At 61.6% G+C, this 20,331-nt stretch overlaps 2 protein-coding genes across 4 annotated transcripts in view; one reads left to right on the top strand and one right to left on the bottom strand.

Annotated features, from left to right (window-relative positions):
- Positions 1-1,429: 1,429 nt before the first annotated feature.
- On the bottom strand, positions 1,430-8,655 carry KDELR1 (KDEL endoplasmic reticulum protein retention receptor 1). The gene is made up of 5 exons (XM_003997697.6): positions 8,351-8,655; positions 7,538-7,638; positions 7,083-7,241; positions 3,309-3,561; positions 1,430-2,214 (listed from the first exon to the last, which is right to left on the bottom strand). The coding sequence occupies exons 1-5, from the start codon at positions 8,439-8,441 to the stop codon at positions 2,180-2,182; spliced, it is 639 nt and encodes a 212-aa protein (XP_003997746.1). The 5' UTR covers positions 8,442-8,655; the 3' UTR covers positions 1,430-2,179.
- Positions 8,656-10,250: 1,595 nt separating this feature from the next.
- Positions 10,251-20,331, top strand: part of GRIN2D (glutamate ionotropic receptor NMDA type subunit 2D) — a 38,331-nt gene continuing 28,250 nt past the window's right edge. Inside the window, exons 1-4 of one of the 3 annotated variants that reach the window (XM_023245297.2) lie at positions 10,251-10,470; positions 11,313-11,606; positions 14,848-15,338; positions 19,244-19,863. In XM_023245297.2, the coding sequence (XP_023101065.2) occupies positions 14,874-15,338; positions 19,244-19,863 (1,085 nt within the window). In that variant the 5' untranslated portion in view covers positions 10,251-10,470; positions 11,313-11,606; positions 14,848-14,873. Of the gene's footprint in view, positions 10,471-11,312; positions 11,607-14,847; positions 15,339-15,376; positions 15,449-15,473; positions 15,559-19,243; positions 19,864-20,331 lie in introns of those variants that run through there. The other 2 variants (XM_045046494.1, XM_023245298.2) reach the window with 2 other exon arrangements.

The raw sequence follows: 20,331 nt of genomic DNA, 5'->3' as shown, positions 1-20,331 counted from the left end.
GTCCCCACTCCGTCGCCCGCTGGACAAGCTGGGATGTGGCACTTAATTGCTCCGGGCCGAACGGTCTTGGCTGGAAAACTAAAGACTCGGACCAGATTTAGATTGATGGTTTTCAGACCACATGCGGAGATGTGCCACCCGCCAGCCCTGAGTCAACCCAAGCAGTTTCCATATCAGGCTTCTGGGCACAATTCCTCTCAACAGAGGGACCGGTCCCGCCGGCCTACAAGAAGCAACAACGGTTGAAAAACCGCACAGCGGTGGCCAAACACACAGGCTCTGGCGTCGGGGAGCCCCGCTACAAACCCCACCTTCGCCACCTGCCCCGGAAGCCTTGGTTTCCTCCCCCACGAAGTGCCCGCCCCCACCCCACCCCCCTTCAGGGCCGCCCCGAGTGTCCCACGGACCCAACCGTGGAACGCGCGCTGCCCGGCGCTGACGCTTGGGAAACGCCACCTCCCCGCCCCCTGAAGCTTCCAGAGCCAGCCTGCAGAACCCAACACGCCTCAGGAAGGTCTCGGCAGGCATCGAGGGGGTCTGACTGAATCAGGAGGCAAAACCCCGAAGGCTCCTGGGGTCCGGGCAGGGAACGCGCGGGAAGGACACGGGCCAGGGGTGAACCGATCTGCAGGGAGACGTCGAAAATCTTTTCCTTTTTTTTTAACTCCACACGAGCAAACCAAACCAACCGACAAAAAAAAAAAAAAAAAAAAAAAGCCCGACAGCGTGGGGCTGGATAATAAATGGTGGCGACCCCTCAGCCAAGTCCCAGGGATGCCCATCCATTCAGCTCCAGCCATCTGTTGCCACCCGGAAGCGAGGACCCAGCATTGTCAGAGTGACAGATTTTTTTTCAAGAGGAGCCAGAAATCCAGATTTCGATGTGAAAATCTGACCTTGAAAGGCTGGCGACAGAGCCAGCCTCTCTCTGTCTCCCTTTCTTTCTCTTTTCTTTTCTTCCTTTGTTTTTCTTTCTTCTTTTTCTTTTTTTTTCTTTCTCTTTCTTTCTTTCTTTCTTTCTTTCTTTCTTTCTTTCTTTCTTTCTTTCTTTCTCTTTCTTTTTCTTTCTAGAAAGACAGAGCGGCTCAACAAAATGCCTAATAGGGGTAGGACAGGGGCTGCCTGTTGGTGACCTCTAAAACACACGCTCTCGAAGGCCCTCTGTAACCCTGAGATTCGGGAAAGGCGCCAAGGAGGTTCTGTGCCAAGGTGAAGAGAATCTTCAAGATTTTTTTTTTTTTTCTTCCGAAACCTCTTCCCCAGCACAGCCGTGAGGAGTGAGGACACGGCTCAGAGTCTCGGGGAACCCGGTGTCTCACCTTTCTGCCCCTCCCAGGCCTCGGTCACCTCCAGACCGTCAACGGCATAAAGCAGAAGCAGAGACGGGGGCCGGGAGGGACCCCACAAACACCAGAGAGATGGCAAGGAGTAGCGAAAGAGGCATCATTTTCCTCGGTTTATTTCAAGAGAACAAAGAATCAACCGTCAATTCTGTACAAAAACATGGCGGCCGAGCCACACTGACCCTCGGGCCAGCCCCCTTGCCACGCCCAGCCCCTCGCCCCCCCCTCAATTGTCAAAAAAATGAGGACAACACCAAAAAACCCAAACTCTGGGAAAAAAAAAAACTGTATTGAAAAATCAGGGAGACCGTCCCTCCCCTCCTCCCTCTCCCCATTCCAGAACTTCTGGGGGGCGCCGTGTTCATGGCCAGCGGGGGGAGGTCAGAAGGGTGGGTGTCTGTAGATTTAGTGTTTGGCAACTGGCGGGGCTGGCAGGGTAGGATCTGGAAGGGAGCCGGGGGGGCTTGCGGGAGGGAAAAGATCTCGGACCCTGCCCTGCCCCACAGGACACTCGGAAACAGTTTATAAAAATCAGGGGGCCAGAGAGTAGAAGAGAAAAGGAGTCATCTGAATCAAAAACTAAATCGTGGAAAGATTTTTTTTTGTTTGTTTGTTTTCTTCTCTAAAAGGCAAAAAACTACAAACAGCCCAGGTCCTGAGTTCCCCAAGACTCGGGTCCTCCACCGCCCCCCTGAAACCTGGCAGGAGGGAGGCTGGGGAGTGCGGAGAGTGTTGGTTCTTTAAAAAGTCACCCCTGGACGGGAAGGCTCTTGTCTTCTCGCTGCCTTCCTCTGCCTCTCGCGGGCTGCCGAGGAGAGGGATGGCCAGGACCAGGGCTACGCCGGCAAACTCAGCTTCTTCCCCTTCAGGACTGCGAGGAGACAGAGCAGGGGCGGGGGGGGGGGGGGGAGCATTACCAAGGGGCCCTGCGGAGGGGACGCTGGGCTGGCGGGGGGTCCTCGAGGGTCCTCGAAGGACTCTCGGGTCGAGGCCTCAGATCGCGGAAGGACGGGGTCCAAGGGTCTGGCAGGGCTGGCCAGGTGCCCCCCCCCACCACCCTCCCAGCCTTAACCCGGAGGCCAGCTGCCTCCACACCTCCGCCCTCCACCACCTCCCCGCTTTCCTTCGCACTGACCGACTCCTCATTTCTCGGGTCCCTGCCTTCACCGTCGTCTCCTCTGACCACCTCCCCGTGTAAAGCAGCCCCCCGTTCTTCACTGACACATATGCCTGGTTTCCTTCTCTCTCGGCATTTCTCCCTGTTTGCAACCATCTCTCTCTCCTTGTTCGCACACCATCACCCCCAGTCGGAACCCAGGGAAGGGGAAGGGCCACCTTTTCTCCTGCCGCTGCACCCCCAGAGCCTGGCCGGGGCCGGGGCCCCAGGAAGGGCCCAACACAGTTGTTGGTTGGTCGGGTGGGTGGGTGGTGGGTTGGTTGAATGAATGAATGAAGCTTTGTGGGCCTGAGTCCCTAAGGGTGAGGACGGACATCAAGCAACAGGGAGCAGACCCTCCCTTCTCGGAGCGCTGCTGGGGGTGGGGAGATAGGAACTCTGAGTTTTTCTTTTTTTTTCCTTCCGGGATCTGGACCCTCAGGACAGGTTCCGAGAGAGGAAAAGTCGGCGGCCAGTGCTGCCCTCTTTGTCCTGTCTCTTCCTCCCCAAAATGCCCAGGGGCCGGGGAGAGGGATGCCCGCCCTTCGTGAGGTCAAGGGAGGAAGCTGCTCTGCCAGAAGGCAGCCCCCTGATGCCTTGCTGGTCTCTCCTCGGGACGCAGGAGCCAAGGCGACCGCCGCACGGCGGGGGAGGGTGGCTGGAGGTCTGAATCCCCCGCAGGGCTGGGAGCCGGGGACCCAAGACCCTGGGAGACGGGAACCTTCCCACCCTTGAGGGAGACGGGGCCGCGGAGACGGAGCCTGGGCCCCGGGGCGGGGGCAGGAGCGGGGTCCCCTGCAGCCGGCTACCTTTGGTGATGTAGAGGTAGAAGAAATCGCAGTAGAGGACCGTCTGGACCAGGCCCGCCACGATGGCGATGAGGTCGAAGAAGCCCTCAAAGTGGTAGCGCCAGATCCAGTTGAAGAGATAGAGGGTGCGGTAGACCCCCAGGGCGAACAGGTAGTGGCTGGTGATGGTCTCCGCCTCCCCCGTCTTGCTCACCATGAACAGCTGCGGCAGGATGGCCACCGACTCCAGGTAGATGGAGAAGGTCCAGAGGATCTGCGGCGGGGGGGTGGGGGGGGAGATGAGGCGGGAGGGGACGGGGCGGGAGAGGGGAGAGAAGGCGGAGGCTGGAATCTGGCGGCGCAGGCGCGGCGACACGGGACCACTCGCTGGGCAGTCACCGTGTGCCACACGCTGCCCTGCCCGTGGCGCATCTCTTCTCCCTTCTAACCCTCACGACCACCCCGTGAGATGCTGTCACTGGCATCCGCATTCTCCAGGCGAAGGAACCGAGGCCCAGAGATCTGCCCCACACCACGGGGCCAGTAAGCGGCGCGGCCGGGATTCGAACCCAGGGTCCGGAGGCAGGGCTCACGAGCACCTGCCCCTTCAAAAGGCAGACCAGGTCGGAATCTTGTGTCTGAGACTTGCGTTCCGGGAGACCTTGGGCAGGAGACCCAGATTCTCCGAGCCTCTCCTTCCTTATTTCTAAAATGGGAATTGGGGCGCCTGGGGGGCGCAGTCGGTGAGGCATCTGACTTCGGCTCAGGTCACGATCTCTTGGTTCACGAGTGAGCCCCACCACGTGGGGCTCTGTGCTGACAGCTCGGAGCCTGGAGCCTGCTTCACATTCTGTGTCTCCCTCTCTCTCTGCCCCTCCCCCGTGCACACTCGCTCGCTCTCTCTCTCTCTCAAATCAATGTAAAATTTTTTTAATAAAAATAAGAAAACTTGTTTTTAAACAAAGAAAAAAACAAATACATACATAAAATAAAATGGGGATGACTTCCGTGCCCTTGTTGGGACGACATTCAACGTGCAATCTTCAGAGACATAAATCGCATCCTGTCACTCCCTGGCTTAAAATCCTCCAGTCACCACTGCTTATCACAGCCAGAATAAGATCCAAATTCCTAACTTTGGCCCTCAGGACCCAATTCAGCTTCATCTCCTACTTCCTCCCTCGCTCTCCAGGGTGCGGCCACCCAGGCCTTCGCTCTGGTCCCCCAATCTCCATCCTGCCCCAGGGCCTTTGCACTTGCTGTTCCCTCAGCTCTTCCCTGCGGATTGTCGCAATCTGCCTCCCCTACCTCCTTCCAGCCTCACTCGTCAATCACCTTTGAGAGGGGCCTCCCCTGACCGGTCCTACCCCCAGGACGGTCACATCACCCCCTCTGCTCCTCCCTGGCAGCTCTCACCAGAACAAAGCGGCCTCCGTGAGGCCCAGGATCCTCCGTCTAGCCCACCCCGCGGCCACAGTGCCAGCCACGTACTCGGTGAACGACTGAATGTGTGAATGAGAACAAGCTTCCCGTTCGCTTGCCCGTCACGGGCCCCCATTTAGGAAGCGGTCACCAGCATCACTGGTGAGCGGGACAGGGCAGCGTCGGAGGGGGACGGAGAGGCAACAGACATCTGCCAGCCCCTTTTCAGTCCTCGGCAATCTGAAAGTCCCACCTGGGGAGACTTTTGGTCCCTACACCCACCGAAACCTCCCCTGAGAGGACCAGGCCAGATGGCAGGTGTGGCTCCCCCTCAGTCGTTTTGGTCGGGGACAGAAAAGTGGGGACCTCAGGATGTATTCATAACAACTCACGCTTACCTAGTACCTCCCACATCCCAGGCACTGCCCTACCGCCTTATGGGTATTAACTGGCTTATGTCTTAATCCTGTGAAGTAAATCCTATCATTATCCCCACTATACAGATAAGAAGACTGAGGCCCAAGGATGCACAGCTCCAATGTAGGGGGAAATGGATTCCTACACTGGTGCTAGGGCTCCAGTAATCACTCAGAGTCCGCGAGCACGGCTCTTAGCAACTCAGGTTGACCGAGGCTCGCAAAAAAACGCACCCATTCAACTGATACACACCCAGCTGTCATCCCTGGGGTCACCCTTGGGGAAGAGAATTATAAGGTGAGAGGAGACGGAAGGTCACGTTTTCCTCGTGCTTATTTGATCTATTCGTGATGTCTGATTTCCTTTTTTAATGTTTATTTTTGAGAGAGACAGAGAGAGACAGCGCACGAGCGGGGGAGGGGTAGAGAGAGAGGGAGACCCAGAATCCGAAGCGGGCTCCAGGCTCCGAGCTGTCAGCACAGAGCCCGACGCGGGCCTCGAACCCACGAACCGCGAGAACATGCCGTCCGAATTCTTAAAGAATAGTTTCCCTCGAGGATTCAAAAATAAGTTTCTTACTAGCAGGCACCAACTAACAGCATGGACTTTGAAAGCAGGTGGGCCCGGGATCCAATCCTATGAGCTCTCCCCTCTGAGACTCACCTTAGCGCTCCAAGAAATGGGGATGAGGAGGTCTGCGCCCCGGGTGGCCGAGGGGTCAGACAGGACGACGAGGGATTGAGAATAGCCAGCACAGAGCCAGGCACCCAGTGGGCGCCAATACCTTGCACAAGTGACCTCCCCCCCTCTGAATGAGGTAACTGCAAACGTGGGAGTCAGGGGTCCTGGGTTCTGGTCTGGCCTCCTCCACCTAGAGCAAGCCCCAGTGCCTTCCCCCGGCCTCAGTCTCCTCATCTATAACATGGGTAAGTGCTCCAGAAACGTGCTAAGGATGGGACGTTCGCAAAGACCGTGGCCTACAGCCAATCCCAGGGTTCCCACCACGGCACAGTGCAGCCTCCCTTGGACATTCCTGGGACCTGTGGGCCCAAGTCATGCTCTGTCATATCTGTCTGGCCTGCACAGTGCTTTTAGAAAGATGTCTTGAGGGCGCCTGGGTGGCTCAGTCGGTTGAGCGTCCGACTTCGGCTCAGGTCACGACCTCACGGTCTGTGGGTTTGAGCCCCGCGTCGGGCTCTGTGCTGACGGCTCGGAGCCCGGAGCCTGCTTCGGATTCTGGGTCTCCCTCTCTCTCTGCCCCTTCCCTGCTTGCACTCTGTCTCTCTCTCTCTCTCTCTCTCTTTCTCTCTCTCTCAAAAATAAATAAACATTAAAAAAGTTTTTTCAAAAGAACCCTATGAAGTAGGAATTGACCATCCCGTTTTCCAGACAAGGAGACTGAGGCACAGAAACATTACAGACTTGCCCAAAGTCCCACAGCTGCCACGCGGTAGAAGCCGGCTTTGCATCCCCACTCTCTGCTTCCGGAGTCTACACGTTTCACCACGAGACCATGCTACGTAATCCGTAAAATCCTCACAGCGACCTGACCTCGACTTTACAGATAGGGAAACTGAGGCACGGAGAAGTCAAGTCACATGCCCGTGGTCCCGCTAATAGAAAGTAGCAGATCTGGGATTCAAACCCAAGTAGCCTGGCTCCAGAGCCCCTGTTCCCGATTCCTGAGCTGTCCATTCAGCCGACGAGTCGCTTAGACCCCCTACGCGTCATTTTCGTCATCCGTAAAATGGGTCCGCTGTACCAAGCAATGAGTTCACGCGCACGAACGGCACCAAGTGCTACTGTTATTTCTGCCTTAATATCATCTGACTCCTGAACCCGCGTGCTGAACCTGTATGTCCTAAAATAAGGAAGTCTGAGCCACCCTCCAAGAGGCTCCACTGTCAACAGCTGTCCGGCCACCCCACACTCCAGGGACCCTGCCAGGTAGCCTACCTCCAGAGGCGTAAAGTCATGGTTGACCAGGAACGCCAGGATGGCCGTGGGAACAACGAGGAACTCCACCCTGAATGTGTCATGGTTGCCGTCGTATGTGGCTTTGAACTTGCTGTAAATCATCCAGACTGTGGTGAAGGAACAGGCAATGTAGACCACCTGTCAAGGGGGGCAGGGAGGGTGAGGACGAGGGCGCTTCAGCTCCAAGCAAGGGGCCTGAGTCTCCAACAGACCCCAACCTAGGAGTTTGGAACCCCAGCCCCTTCCTCCCTCAGGCCCACGAGTCCTCACTTCCGGCCCCCTTCTCCCTCAGACCCAGGCAGGAGTCTGGAACCTGTCTCCCCTGGACGGAGAAGTCTGGGATCCACACTCCCTCCTCCCTAGGACCCGGACCAGACTCCCTGCTCAGGAGGGGCCAGCAGGTGGGGGTGGGGGTGGGGGGGGAGAGCCTTTACCTTCATGCACGTGTTGTACAGGGAGATGTAGTTGGTGAAGAGGTCCAGGTAGCGGGCCGTGAACACCACTGCAAACAGGACCTGGCTCTTCCCTGAAATCCCTGCGATCCAGGGGGGGGGGGGGAGCTAGAGGCGGGCTGCGAGGGGGAATAAACCGAGGCCCGGCGGGCCTGGGACAAGCCTAGAGCCGGCTCTGGAGGGCAGCCGTCCCTGGAGGCCTCCCCAGCCCTCCCCGACGGAGCAGGGCCCTTTCCCACGGCCCACAGCCAGGGGGCAGCCCGGCCCCGGAGCTACTCCAGCCCGAGGCTCTGTCCCAGGCTAGGCCTCATGGCCACTCCCGGCCCCCTCAGGGTCCTCCCACAGTCCGGACCCCAGGTCGGGGCTCGGAAGCCTCCCCACTTGACCTCAGCCCCCCGGGAACCGGCCGCCGCTCTCCCCGCTCCCTTCCTGGACGCCACGGTCCACGTCATCAACTCCCAGCCACCTCCCTGCCTGCCACGGCTCCCCGTTCCCAGCCCCGAACCCCCCCGGGGCCAGCGGAGAAGGGCCAGGGGAGGCTGACTGGGGTGCCTGGAGCCACCCCCACCACACCATATGCACCCCTAGTCTGGGGAAGGGATCTGACCCCCCGGTGACCCCGGACCTGGAAGGGGGATCCCCAGCAAGCCGTTGTGGGCACCGGGGGGGGGGGGGGGAGGGAGGGCGGGGGAGAGAGAGAGAGACCCGGCCCCCCAGTGCCTCCAAAGCCCTTCCCCAAGTCCTGGGATGTCCCCCGCACTCTCCCCCCTTCTCCCGCCCCGGTGGGCGTCTCACCGGCACAAGAGCGAGACTTCCAGATTTTGAGCAGTAGCAAGACGATGGCTAGGAGGTGGGAGAGGTCTCCCAGGAATCGGAAGAGATTCATGCTTTGGGGGGTCTGGCAGGGCTGGGCAGGAGGGAGGCAGGCTGGCGGGGGGTCTGCCCCCCGGCGCTGTTGTTCTGGCCGGGTGGCTGGGCCACGGTGGGGGGGGACGGAAGAGAGGCCCTCCGGTGGGCTCCGCTCCGGGGAGGGGGCTCTGGGAGGGGGAGCCGCGGCCGGAGCTGGAGGCCGAGCAGGAGCTGGGAAGAGGGAGGAGGGCGGGAGGGGGAGGAGTCCGGAGGGAGGCTCCGCCCCCGAAGGCGGAGTTCCGGCTCTCGGGCGCCCCCTACCCCGTACCTCCCGGCTGGCGGAATGGGCGCTAAAGGCACCCCCCCAAGGCTGCCTGCTAGGAATTTGCGGGGTCCCTGGGATCTGAAGCCCCCGAATCCGGCACCGGCTCCTCCAGGCGGTCTGTGCCTCTCCAAGGATGACAGCCGGGCCTCCCAGGCCCTGCCATTGTCAGCGATTCGGCAGGGCCGTCTGGGAGCTCTAAACATCCTAGACAAGGACCCGGACGCTGGCCTTTTCAGGGGCCTCCGGCTCCAACCCACCTAAAAGACAAGAGAGCAAAGCCCCAGCCCCTCCCTCAGACCCAGGAGTCTGGACCCCAGCACCTCCATCCCCCAGGACCCAGGGATCTGGAACCTCGGCCGCCTTCCTCCCTCAGACCCGAGATTTCGGTCCCTGCTTCCTTGAGACTTAGGGTCCCACCTCCACAGACTTGTATCTCAAGCACCCTGGCCGGGAACCGAGATGCACAGTCCCTTCCTCCCTCTGGGACCCACACGTTCAGGCCCCCAGACTCTTCTTTTTCAGCGATGTGAGCCCTCACCCCGGCTTGGAGCCCACAGCCTTGCCCCCTCACTGGCGTCTACGTGCACACAAACCCTCCGGGGTCTGCCCGCAGGGGCCCAGGTGTCCTGCACTACACTCCCTTCCCCCCACCCCACCCTGCCCCAGCGCTTTAGGGCACGCTGGCCCCAGCCTCTCTAGCATGAGGGACAGGAGCTGGGCAGCTGGCCTGGCGGACCCTCCCGGGGGCCAGGCCATGTCTAGGAGGAAAGCAGACAATGCTTTCGTCCTGGATGTTTGAGTACCCACGGGTGACAGAGGCAAAGGTGCCTCAAGAAAAGGAGGGGTACTGGTTTCCTCGGAGGTCTGGATGGATTGGGTGCCTGAGGGTGACATCCATGAGTCCTGGACTCGGGGGGCCCCTGAGGATGGTCTGAGCTGGGGGGGTCGGGTTGTCTGAGTGCCTAATAGGGACTGGGCCTGGAGGAGGGGCCCAGAGGCCTGGACCTGAGGGAGGAGGGACGGGGGGGGGGGCCAGGGGGGGCTGGACTTTACGGTCTGAGGGAAGAGGGGTCCGGAGACTTGAATTTCTGGATCCGAGAGAGGAGGGGGCTGGGAGCCTGGCCTCCTAGCTTCCTGAGGGAGACCCAGTTTGCAAGCCTGGCCTTCTGGGGCAATAGAAGCCAAAAGATGGGTCCTACAGGGACCTGGGAAGGGCCTTCTCAAGGCTCAGAGTCGGGAGGGGGCAGAGGGCGGCAGCCCCCAGGCCCTGGAGTCCAGGTCCCAAGCGGCTGTGTCAACGCTGGGTTCTGGGTCCCTGCCCACCCTCCCCCTGCCCCCAACACACACTTCCTCCCTTTTTATTTGCGACCCCTCATCCTCTCGTCCCAGGAGGAAGGCAGAGGCCCTGGAGCTGGGGGCGATGGGGGGTGGGAGGTCCCCTCCCCGCCCCCCGCCCTGGCAGGAGGAGGGGTCCCCAGGGAGGCCAAGAGGGGGGGCTGTGGGTCTCCCGGCAGGGGCAGACGGGGACTGAATGTTAATCGCATCCCGAGTGAGTGTGTGTGTGCGAGAACAGAGCGAGCGAGCGTGTGAGTCCCTCCCGCTCCAGCTCCTCCAAGAGGCGGCTGCTGCCGCCACCCTCCGCCCGCAGCCGCCCTCGGCCACCGGTGCCCAGCTGGGGGGTGTCGGCCTGGGTGGGTCCGCCCGGCCCCCAGGGGTCTCTCCTGCGCCTGCCATCTGCCCGGTGAGGATCTGTGTGTCAGGGTGTCTGGGGCCGGGCTGGCGAAGGGGGGGTGTGTCTGTAGGGGCTGCGGCGGCCGAGGGAGGGAGGGAGGGAGGGAGGGAGGGGTCTGTCTGTCTGTACCGACTCTGAGCCTCCTGCCTGGGTGTCGCGGGCCCCCCAGTTGCCTCCCCCCAGCCCCCCCCCAACCCCGGATGGATGGTGTGTACCTGGATTCTGAGCCTCCTGCCTGCGTCCGGCCGGGCGTCTGGCGTCCCCAGCTGCCTGTGTCCTCCTGTCTGTCCGAACAGCCCCGGACGGCAGTGGCAGCCCGGCCCCCAGTGGACCCCCGCGTGCGCGCGCGCGCGCGCGCGCGCGCGTGTGTGTGTGTGTGTGTGTGTGTGTGTCTCCCTCCTCAAGCTCCGGGGGTGTTGAGGGGGAATCCCAGGGAAGTGAGGTCGTGCGTGTGTGCGTGTGTGTATGTGTGTGTTTCTGCCTGGGTTTGAGTGTGGGGGTGCTGGGGGGGGGTCTGGAGGTGGCCAAGCGAGGAAGGGACAGCGGCTCCCTAGACAGGCAGCCTCCCGCCACACACACACACACACACCAGCCACCGGCTTCAGAGGTGACCCAGACAGACAGACCGACAGACACAGACGCTGGGGGGTGGGGGGGCGCTGAGGGCACAAAGGGTGGGGGTGCGAATGAGCCAGGGAGAGGCGGGACCGGACACATGGAAGGGGGGAGGAGCCGGGGCTGAAGCGGCAGGGGGGGGGCACCCCAGGTGGGCGGAGGGGGGATCCCCACGGGGTCGGGGCGGCGAGAGGACACCCCGACAGCCTCCGCAATGTCCGGGGCCCAACTTCCAGCGCAACATGTGTAGCGGCGCCCTCGCCTAGTTGGGGTGGCCGCAACCTTGGGGGACAGACAGGGCAGGACGGGCCCGAAGACGAGGAGAGAGAGCCAGCCAGAGCCAGGGACAGGCAGGAGGTCCCCACCACCGCCACCGCCACCGCCGCCGCCGCCGCCGCCGCCGCCGCCGCCGCCCCAGGGCCTGGGCCCCCAGCGGCTCCCTGAGCCCTCCGGGGAATCTTCGGGTCGCTGGACTCTGGGTTCCGGTCCTGCCCCCCGCAATACCCCCCACAGAACAGGGTCATGAAAAGGTAAGGCCAGGGTAGGGGATGCAGGGGTGGGGGGGGTGGGGGTGGGAACGCGGACCCCCAGAGCTAGGACCGGGAAAGTTGGCCAGGGGCCTCAGGGAAGGAGGGGGACTGAACGGTGAGCAGAGGTCTTTGCCCCTCCCTCCCCAGCTCCCTTGTCTCCTGGGATCTCTCCTCCACCCCCTCTCTGAGCCCCTTTCTCCTGGGTGCCTACACCTCAGACCTCCTAATCCCCCATTTCTCGGACACTTTGCACCCTCTCCCCAGCCCCGCATACCTGACGCCCTGAATCCCTCTGCCTCCCATCTCTCCATCCCTCTTCCCTCTGTATCCCCCTGCCCGCATTGGTCTCCCCCCCTCCTCGCCGGCCGTCCCTCTCCCTCTCTCCTCTCGCTCTTCCCCTCCCTTCTCAGAGCTATGAGTCTGCTATTAATACCCCCGCCAAGGACCTTGAGGGCATCCAGGCCCCGAGCCCCCCGAGCCCCAGGCTGCCACCCCTTCCTCAAGGTTCTGGAATACCCTTCCAGCCTGTTCTGGGCACCAGGATTAGGGTGGGGAAGGAACGGTGTTGGAGGTGGGGGGGGGGAACGGGATGCCGTCTGCAGCACGACGCGAGGTGGGGGGGGCGGGCTGTTGATCGAAGTGGCCTCTCCTCTCTCCTGTGATGGATTTGGGGGGGGAGTGATGGAGACAGGGACACCCCAGGAATCTCTGGCACCCTCCTCTTCCTCAGCTGGGGGACAGCCTGAGGACCTGAGTGGGGTGACAGGAGGCTGGAGCTGGCTGGGGTTGGGTGGGGGGAGCTCCCAGGATGTTGGGACTGACGGGGCTTGAGACAAAAAGCAGGTCCTTAAGGGAGGAGAGGGCCAGGGGCCTGGACTCCTGGTTTCTGGACATAGAGGAGGCTGGGCACCCAGTCTGGGGGGCAGGAGGGGGCCAGGACTCCTGGGTCCTGGCAGAGGGCAGAACTGAGCACCTGGGCTCCAGAGCCAAGAGTCTTGAGTCTCTACGGGAGAAGTTAGAGCTTCTGTGTCTGAGGGAAGAGGGGGCTGGGGGCTCAGTCTCCTGAGTCTCTGACAGGGCAAGGCGGGGGGGGGGGGTCTGGCTCTTTGGCCCCATGGGAATGGACCTGGGGACTGAGCCTCAGGAGGTGGACCTTGGGGGCCTGGGCAATGTGATCCCTGCAGGCACAGGTCCTGGACAGGGCCTCCAGAGGCCCCCCAGCTGCTGGGGGTGCCACGTCTCAGACCCTGGAGGTGTGGGCGCCTGCCCTCCCCGAGGGCGGACTGGGCATCCAGCTTCCTGAAGGGTGGGGCTGGAGCCGTCCTCCTGGACCTCCGCAGGGAGCAGGACCCTGAGGTCCCCTAGGACCCAGGCCAAGCAGGGGAGGGTCTGAGGCAGAGGAGAGTGGGAGGGATGAGAAGCCACGGGGAAAAGAGGAAAGAGCGAGTGTTAACCCCGCGGGGGCCAGGCCACAGCTGTGGGTTATTTTGGGGTGGGGGGGGCTATTCTGAGCGCTGATTGAGCCAGCTGCTTGGGGAAGGGCAGAGGAGAGGAGGGGCCGGGGGGAGCCAGGATTTGGGGGGGCCAGGCATACTTGGAGTCCCCACCCCCATCCCTGGGGTGACAGTGGCCCAGGATCGCTGGGAAGGCAGGTGGAGGGGGGCAGAGCAAGGCCTCCAGGCAGGGGAAGGGGTGTGGGCCTCTCCCCCACCCTGGCTATCTGTGGGGTAGAGGAGGCCTGCGCTACCATGGCAACCGGATAGGAGCCTGATTGACAGCCAAGAGAGAACTCTTCCCTGTCTGGACCCCCTCACCCCTTCAGGAAGCCCCTAGTGCAGACTCTAATCTCTCTCCGGGAACCAGGAGCCCAGGCCCCCAGTGCCCTCCGCCTTCAGACCCAGGAGCCAGGAGTCTGGGCTCCCAGCCCGACCACCCCAGGCAGCTAGCATTCAACAGGGGACACAGGAAGAGATGCTGTATTTCCTCTAATTTACTAAATTGCTCTGGGCTGGGAGCCAGGGACCCCCGCCCCCCCCCCCACAGCTCTCCACAGCTGTGCCCCCCCAACCCCACAAGCCAGCCTGGACTGGGACTCTCTCTCTAGCTCTCATTGAGAAGAGTGCGGGGTTGGGGGGGAGGGAGATAGGACAGGAGTAACGGGGCAAAAACAGGTTGGGGGTTGTGGTCGAGGTGGGGGGTAAGACCCTGGGGGCGTTTTCTCCCCTTGGGATGCCCCACTCATTTGTCTCTTCTTTCTCTCCCCCCACACACCTGACCCCTTTTCCCTTTCTTTTCTTTTTTTTTTCCCCCTCACTTTTTCTTCCTTTCATTTTTGATCCCTCCTGCCACCCGCCTTCCTGGCCTTCCTTTCATGTCTGTGCCGGGCACCTCCCTGGTGGGGGTCTTGACCTTTCCCTTGGCTCGCTATTTCTGTCTTCCTATGTTTTCTGTCTGCTCTGCCTGCCTCCTCCCTCAATCCCTGTGCTGCCTGTTTCTCTCTCGTGTGTCCGGGTCTCTTGGTGGCCGTGGGGTCTGTCTCCGGCTCTCCGGGCTTCTGTTTTCCGCCCTCTGTCCAACTTTCTCGCCTCTCCTATCTCTCCCGCCTTCCTTGCTTATCTCTGCCGTCTCTCCCGGCCTCCCTGTCACTCCCCCCCCCCCACTTCTGTCGCTCTGGCTTATCTCTGCCACCTTCCTCTCCCCGTCTCTGTCACTCTGCGCCTCTCTACCCCCCCCCCCGTCTCTGTTTCTCCTTTCTCTCTCCCTCCTTGTTCCCGTCCATGCCTCCCTCCAACCAACTCTCTGTGGCTGTTTTCCTCTCACTCCCTATCTCCCTGGGTCTCTCTCTCTGCTCCCATTCTGACCCCATCGCTGTGGGTTTGTTACCCATCCGTCCTGCATCATTGTCCACCCCATTCTTGCCTCGTCTCTTGTCCCTCCCTCTGCACCTGCTCTGTCCCCGTTACCCACCTCTACTTTCCCTGGCTCTGTGGCCGTCTCTGTGCCTCGCTCTCTCCGTCTCTGGCTCTCCCCGTGCCCGTGCCTCCCTCCGCCTCTACTACCCCGACCTTTCCCTCTCCTCCCTCTCTCGGCGTCTCCCCTTCCCTGTATCTCCCCTTCTCCGTGTCTCTCTGCATCTTGTCCCCCCCGTCTCGGTCTCCCCATCTCTGTGTCTCCCCCTCCTGTGTGTCTCTCTCCGCTCCCGGGGTCTCCCCGGCTCTGCGCGCCCCCTCTCCCGTGTCAGAGGCCGCCCGGAGGGGCCCGCAGGCGATGCGCGGCGCCGGTGGCCCCCGCGGCCCTCGGGGCCCCGCTAAGATGCTGCTGCTGCTGGCGCTGGCCTGCGCCAGCCCGTTCCCGGAGGAGGCGCCGGGACCGGGCGGGGTCGGCGGGCCCGGCGGGGGCCCCGGCGGGGCGCGGCCGCTCAACGTGGCGCTCGTGTTCTCGGGGCCCGCGTACGCGACCGAGGCGGCGCGCCTGGGCCCGGCCGTGGCGGCGGCCGTGCGCAGCCCGGGCCTGGACGTGCGACCGGTGGCGCTGGTGCTCAACGGCTCGGACCCGCGCAGCCTCGTGCTGCAGCTCTGCGACCTGCTGTCGGGGCTGCGCGTGCACGGCGTCGTGTTCGAGGACGACTCGCGCGCGCCCGCCGTCGCGCCCATCCTCGACTTCCTGTCGGCGCAGACCTCGCTGCCCATCGTGGCCGTGCACGGCGGCGCCGCGCTCGTGCTCACGCCCAAGGTGCGCGCGACCCGCGCGGGGGGGGGGCGGGGCCGGCCGCAGGGGGCGGGGCCCAGCCTGAGGGTCCGCATCTGGGCCGCAGTGGGGTCGGCGGGTGGAGTCAGATCTAGGTAAGGGGCGGGGTTGACACGGAGGGGCGTGGTCTATACAGAAGGCGCGGGCCCCGCCGGGGGACTGACCTAGGAGCAGGGTCTGAGAGAGGCCCTGCGTGGCGTGGACGGTCAGAGTATGGGGAGGGTTGAGGGTCTGCGGGAGAAGCGAGTCGGGGGGGGAGTGGCACCCGGGGAAGAGGCGGGGCGGGGCGGGCCAGCGAGGGCCGGGGACTGGTTACAAACAGGGACCCGCCCGGGATGCAAGCTCTGAGGGCGGGGTGGGATCTGGGATGGGCAAGGGGAGAGTCGGTTGGAAAGGAATGGGGTTCAGGAAGGGGTGAGGTCTAGTGAGGAGGCGGGGGCCAGGAAGGCAGGGAGAGGGCCAGGAAAGAGGGTACTGAGGTCAGGGACGGGCAGGGGCTTGGCCTGGAGGGCATGGGCTCCAGAGGTCGAGGTAGAAGGACGGAGCCATCCGGTGAAAGGAGGGGCAGGAGAAGGGGAGGAGTCGTTAGTGAGAGGTGGGCCGGGGAAGGTAGTCAGGGAAGGGGCAGAGCTAGCCGGTGAGGAGCCAGGCCAGGAAGGTGGCAGGGCCTACGCCGTGGACTAAAGGGGCGGGGCCTAGACAAGGAGACAGTCGCGGAATGGGGGTTGGGCAGAGGCACGCCCCAGTTGTAAAGTGTGGAAAGAGAGAATCCGGAGGGTGGGCCTGCGAGGATGAAGGGCCACCAGAGAGGCAGGCCCAGCCGAAATGACAGATCAAACCCAGGACCCTGCAGGGGAGAGGGGGCGGCGGCTGGAGCTGGCTGCGGCCCCGCAAAGAGGTCTGCAGCCCGAGGGCACAGGGGGACCAGCTGGAGCGGACTTCTGGTAGGAAAGGACAGAACTGGACCAAGTCTGGTGTGCGGACTGACAAGGAGAAGGGATCCGCTAAGAGGAGGAGCCTGAGAAGGGGCGGGGCCTGTTCAGGGGTGGAGCCAGCGGAACAGAGGTGGCATTTGCCGCGGATGGGGCCATCTGAGTGGGCGGAGCCCAAGTCCCCAGCAGGTCCCTGCTGAGAGGGCCGGTGGCCTTGTGACTAGGTCAGAATTACATCCTGGGATTCGTAGCTCTCTCCTGACCAGAGCATTGTGGGAAGGGCCTCTGTCCAACTTTCTTCTCTGAGACAGGAGTTGCCCAGAGATCTGCAGGCAGATCCCCTTCGAGGTGATTTCTTATTACGGCGTGGCTGCCACCTTTGTCGCCTACCGAGGGATGTGGTTCCTCCTGCCTCCATTGCCCCTGATAAGTGTGGGCCTCTCTGTTTACGGCCACCCGGGAACTGGGACCCTGCTCAGCGCCCTCTCGTTGCCTTCCGGGAAATGTAGTCCCTTCAGTATCTCTGGATGGAAGGAGGCGTGGTCCTCGCAGGGCCATCATGCCTCCGCTGAATGCCGGGACCGTGATCCCCTCAGCGCATCTCCACTTGCCAAGGATGAGGCCCTCTTGGGATTCTCGCTGCACGCTGGGAGGCCTCATCCCCTCAGGACAACCGCCCAAGCCTCCTACCCATATAAGCACAGGCACACGCCTGGGAAGAAAGTCCTCTTCTTGTCACTGAGGGCTGATTCTGTGCCAGGGCTGTTTTAGCTCCTGGGGAAGACAGTTATGAAAGGAAAAAAAAAAAAAAAAAAAAAAAAAAGACACGCCCCCTGCTGTCTTATGTAGTTTGCATTCTAATGGGGAGACAGAAAGCAAATAGCAGATGCCAAAATATGTCCTGGAGGAAAGGTAATGACTGAGGATGGGGCTCCATTCAGTAGATGGCAATCAGGGGAGGCCTCCCTGAGGAGGTGATAACCGAGCTGGACCTGACGAATGAGGAGCGGTAGATGCAGCATGAAGGAGCTGGGGGAAAGTGTGCCCGAGAGAGAGAGACAGAGAGAGAGAGAGAGACAGAGAGAGAGAGAGAGAGAGAGAGAAGCCAGCTACGGGCCAAGCCCTCCAAACTGGGAGGAACTTGATGTGTTTGAGGAAGAACAAAGAGGTGGGGGGTGGCGGGGAGGTGGGGGGGGGGGGTCAGAGAGGGCCTGTTGGCGCAGGGCCTGTGGACCACAGTGAGGACTTTGGCTTTGACTAGAAGGTAGAATTATTGGAAGGTGTTCAACCCAGAAGGGATTTGATCCAACTGGTATTTGGACAAGATTGACTCTGTCTGGCTGCTGGATGGAGAATGGACTGGAAGATTGGGAAAAAAAAAAAAAAAGTGTTAGCAGAGAGGGGTCAGGAAGCTGTTATAGTTGTCTAAGCCAGAACGTGGCCAACGAGGGTTGTGATAAGGCGGCAGACGAGAACATCTGTGGAAGAACAGATGACTGGGGTTATGTTTTGAACGGAGAGGCCGAGAAGACTGGAGAATGGCCTGGATCAGGCAGGAGAGAAAGAGAAGGAAAGGACAATTTAGCTTTGGGACCTGAGCCTCTGGGTGAATAAGGATAGGAAGAGAGGGAACGAGTTTGAGGCCAGGGGGAAAGATCAAGAATTCTGGTGTTGACATGCTAATTTTGAGATGCCTCTGGGAAATCCAAGAGGAGAGGTTGAGAAGAAAGGGGGCTAGGTCTGTCTGAAGTCCACGAGAGAGGTGGTAACTGTATAGGAGCCAGCAACGTTCCGTCCCGGGTGGTAGAACTTTCTGCGGTGATGAAGATGGTCTATGTCTGCCCGGTCCAGTCTGTCGGCCACTAGCCATGTGTGCTATTGAGAGCTTGACGTGTGGTTAGTGCAGCCAAGGCGCTAAATGTTACTTAACTTCAATTAATTTAAATGGGCAGCAGCTACCATATTGGACAGCACGGGAGGCAGTTTTTTGGTTCTTTTTTCTTTTTTTTTTTTTTTTGCCAGTGTTTAGTTTTGAGAGCGCGCGCCCGCGCGCGCGCGCGCCAGAATCCAAAGCAGTCTCCAGGCTCTGAGCCTGAGGCGGGGCCTGAACTCACGAACTGTAAGATCATGACCTGAGCCAAACAACCGCCTGAGCCACCCAGGCGCCCTATGGAGACAGTATTTAAATGCGCGGGTCTGGATGAGATCGCCAGGGAGGGAGGACGGAGAAAAAAGAGGAGACAAGGGCACCACTGCATTTAGAATACTGAGGAACTGTCCCACAAAGGAAAAAGTCATGGAGGTAGCAGGCAAAAATCAGAGAAGGGCAAATCCACCCAGCAAAGCTGCTTCCCGCTGGGAGTGACGGTACCTTCGGCACCCTCGTTGCATGCTGGGAGATGTAGTCCCTCTCGGTGGAGGCTGGGGACTGTAGTTCCCTCCCTGGATGCTGGGCGTGTCCTAGGGTGATGTGAGCTGCTGTAACAGATAAACCCCCACGTCTCGGTGGCTCAGCCCCATAGAAGGCTGTTTCTCACGCGTGTAAAATCCAAACAGGTGTTCCTGACCTCAGGGGGCTCTCCTCCAAGGGATGTCTCAGGGACTCAGGCTCCTCCCTCTTGCGGCTCTGTAATCCCCTAGGACCTCAGAGCTCTCTGCTGGGGCCTCTGCCCCGGTGCCCAGGCAGGGAGGAGAGTCAGGTGCACGGGGAGGCGAGAGAGCTTTGACGGATAGGCCTAGAATTCAGTCGTGAGGCGACACCTACCCCAGGCCTAGCTCTGTGCTCCAGCAAGACAGGCAGAGGGGTCTGGTGAAGAGCTAGGCCACCGGGGTGCCCTTGTCAGCTGCCGGGAGATGAGATCCCTCTTGACCACTGGGAACCGAAGGCCCCTCAGGGACTGCTGGGAGCTGTGGCCTCCGCACGTCACGGGGCCTGACACCCCCCTCCTCCCCGCGCAGGAGAAGGGCTCCACCTTCCTGCAGCTGGGCTCGTCCACAGAGCAGCAGCTCCAGGTAATTTTCGAGGTGCTGGAGGAGTACGACTGGACGTCCTTCGCAGCGGTGACCACGCGCGCCCCCGGCCACCGGGCCTTCCTGTCCTACATCGAGGTGCTGACGGATGGCAGCATGGTGGGCTGGGAGCACCGCGGGGCCCTGACGCTCGACCCCGGAGCGGGCGAGGCCGTGCTGGGTGCCCAGCTCCGCAGCGTCAGCGCCCAGATCCGCCTGCTCTTCTGCGCCCGCGAAGAGGCCGAGCCGGTGTTCCGGGCCGCGGAGGAGGCGGGCCTCACCGGGCCTGGCTACGTGTGGTTCATGGTGGGGCCCCAGCTGGCTGGAGGCGGCGGCTCGGGCGCCCCGGGCGAGCCCCCTCTGCTGCCAGGAGGCGCCCCACTGCCCGCCGGGCTGTTTGCAGTGCGCTCCGCCGGCTGGCGGGACGACCTGGCCCGGCGTGTGGCGGCCGGCGTGGCGGTGGTGGCCAGAGGCGCCCAGGCCCTGCTGCGTGACTACGGCTTCCTGCCCGAGCTCGGCCACGACTGTCGTGCCCAGAACCGCACCCACCGCGGGGAGAGTCTACACAGGTGAGCGGGGGTTGCCGTAGGAGGGCTGTGGGAAGCCTCTAGAGCCGGACTACCCGCTCGCCGGCTGAGCAGCCTGGGACGGGTCGCGGCCCCTCTCAGAGCCCCGGTGTTCTCTTCTGTAAAGTGGACACAGTGGGGTCTCCTTCCTGGGGTTACACTAGGTAACTTGGAAAAGAAACACCCAAGACACAGTGAGTGTGTTATTACAACAGTTCGCGATTTTCAGACGATTGTTTGTTTGTTTCACAGTGTAATGTCTCTGAAATCAATATACGCCTGACGATTGACGGCTTCTGGCGGTTTAATTGGCAGTGCGTTTTTCTTTCCTTGTGGTACATAGAAATAATGATACATCTTAAGGATTTATTTATTTTTGGGAGAGAGCGCGCGAGCGGGGAAGGGGCAGAGAGGAGGGGTGGGGACAGAAGAGCTGAAGCAGGCTCTGCACGGACAGCAGCCAGCCCGAGG

Source organism: Felis catus, chromosome E2, assembly GCF_018350175.1.
Source record: "Felis catus isolate Fca126 chromosome E2, F.catus_Fca126_mat1.0, whole genome shotgun sequence".
NCBI classification, from domain to species: Eukaryota; Metazoa; Chordata; class Mammalia; order Carnivora; family Felidae; genus Felis; species Felis catus.
Note: the sequence above shows the minus strand (reverse complement) of the source record. Positions and strands in the feature narration are given on the sequence as shown.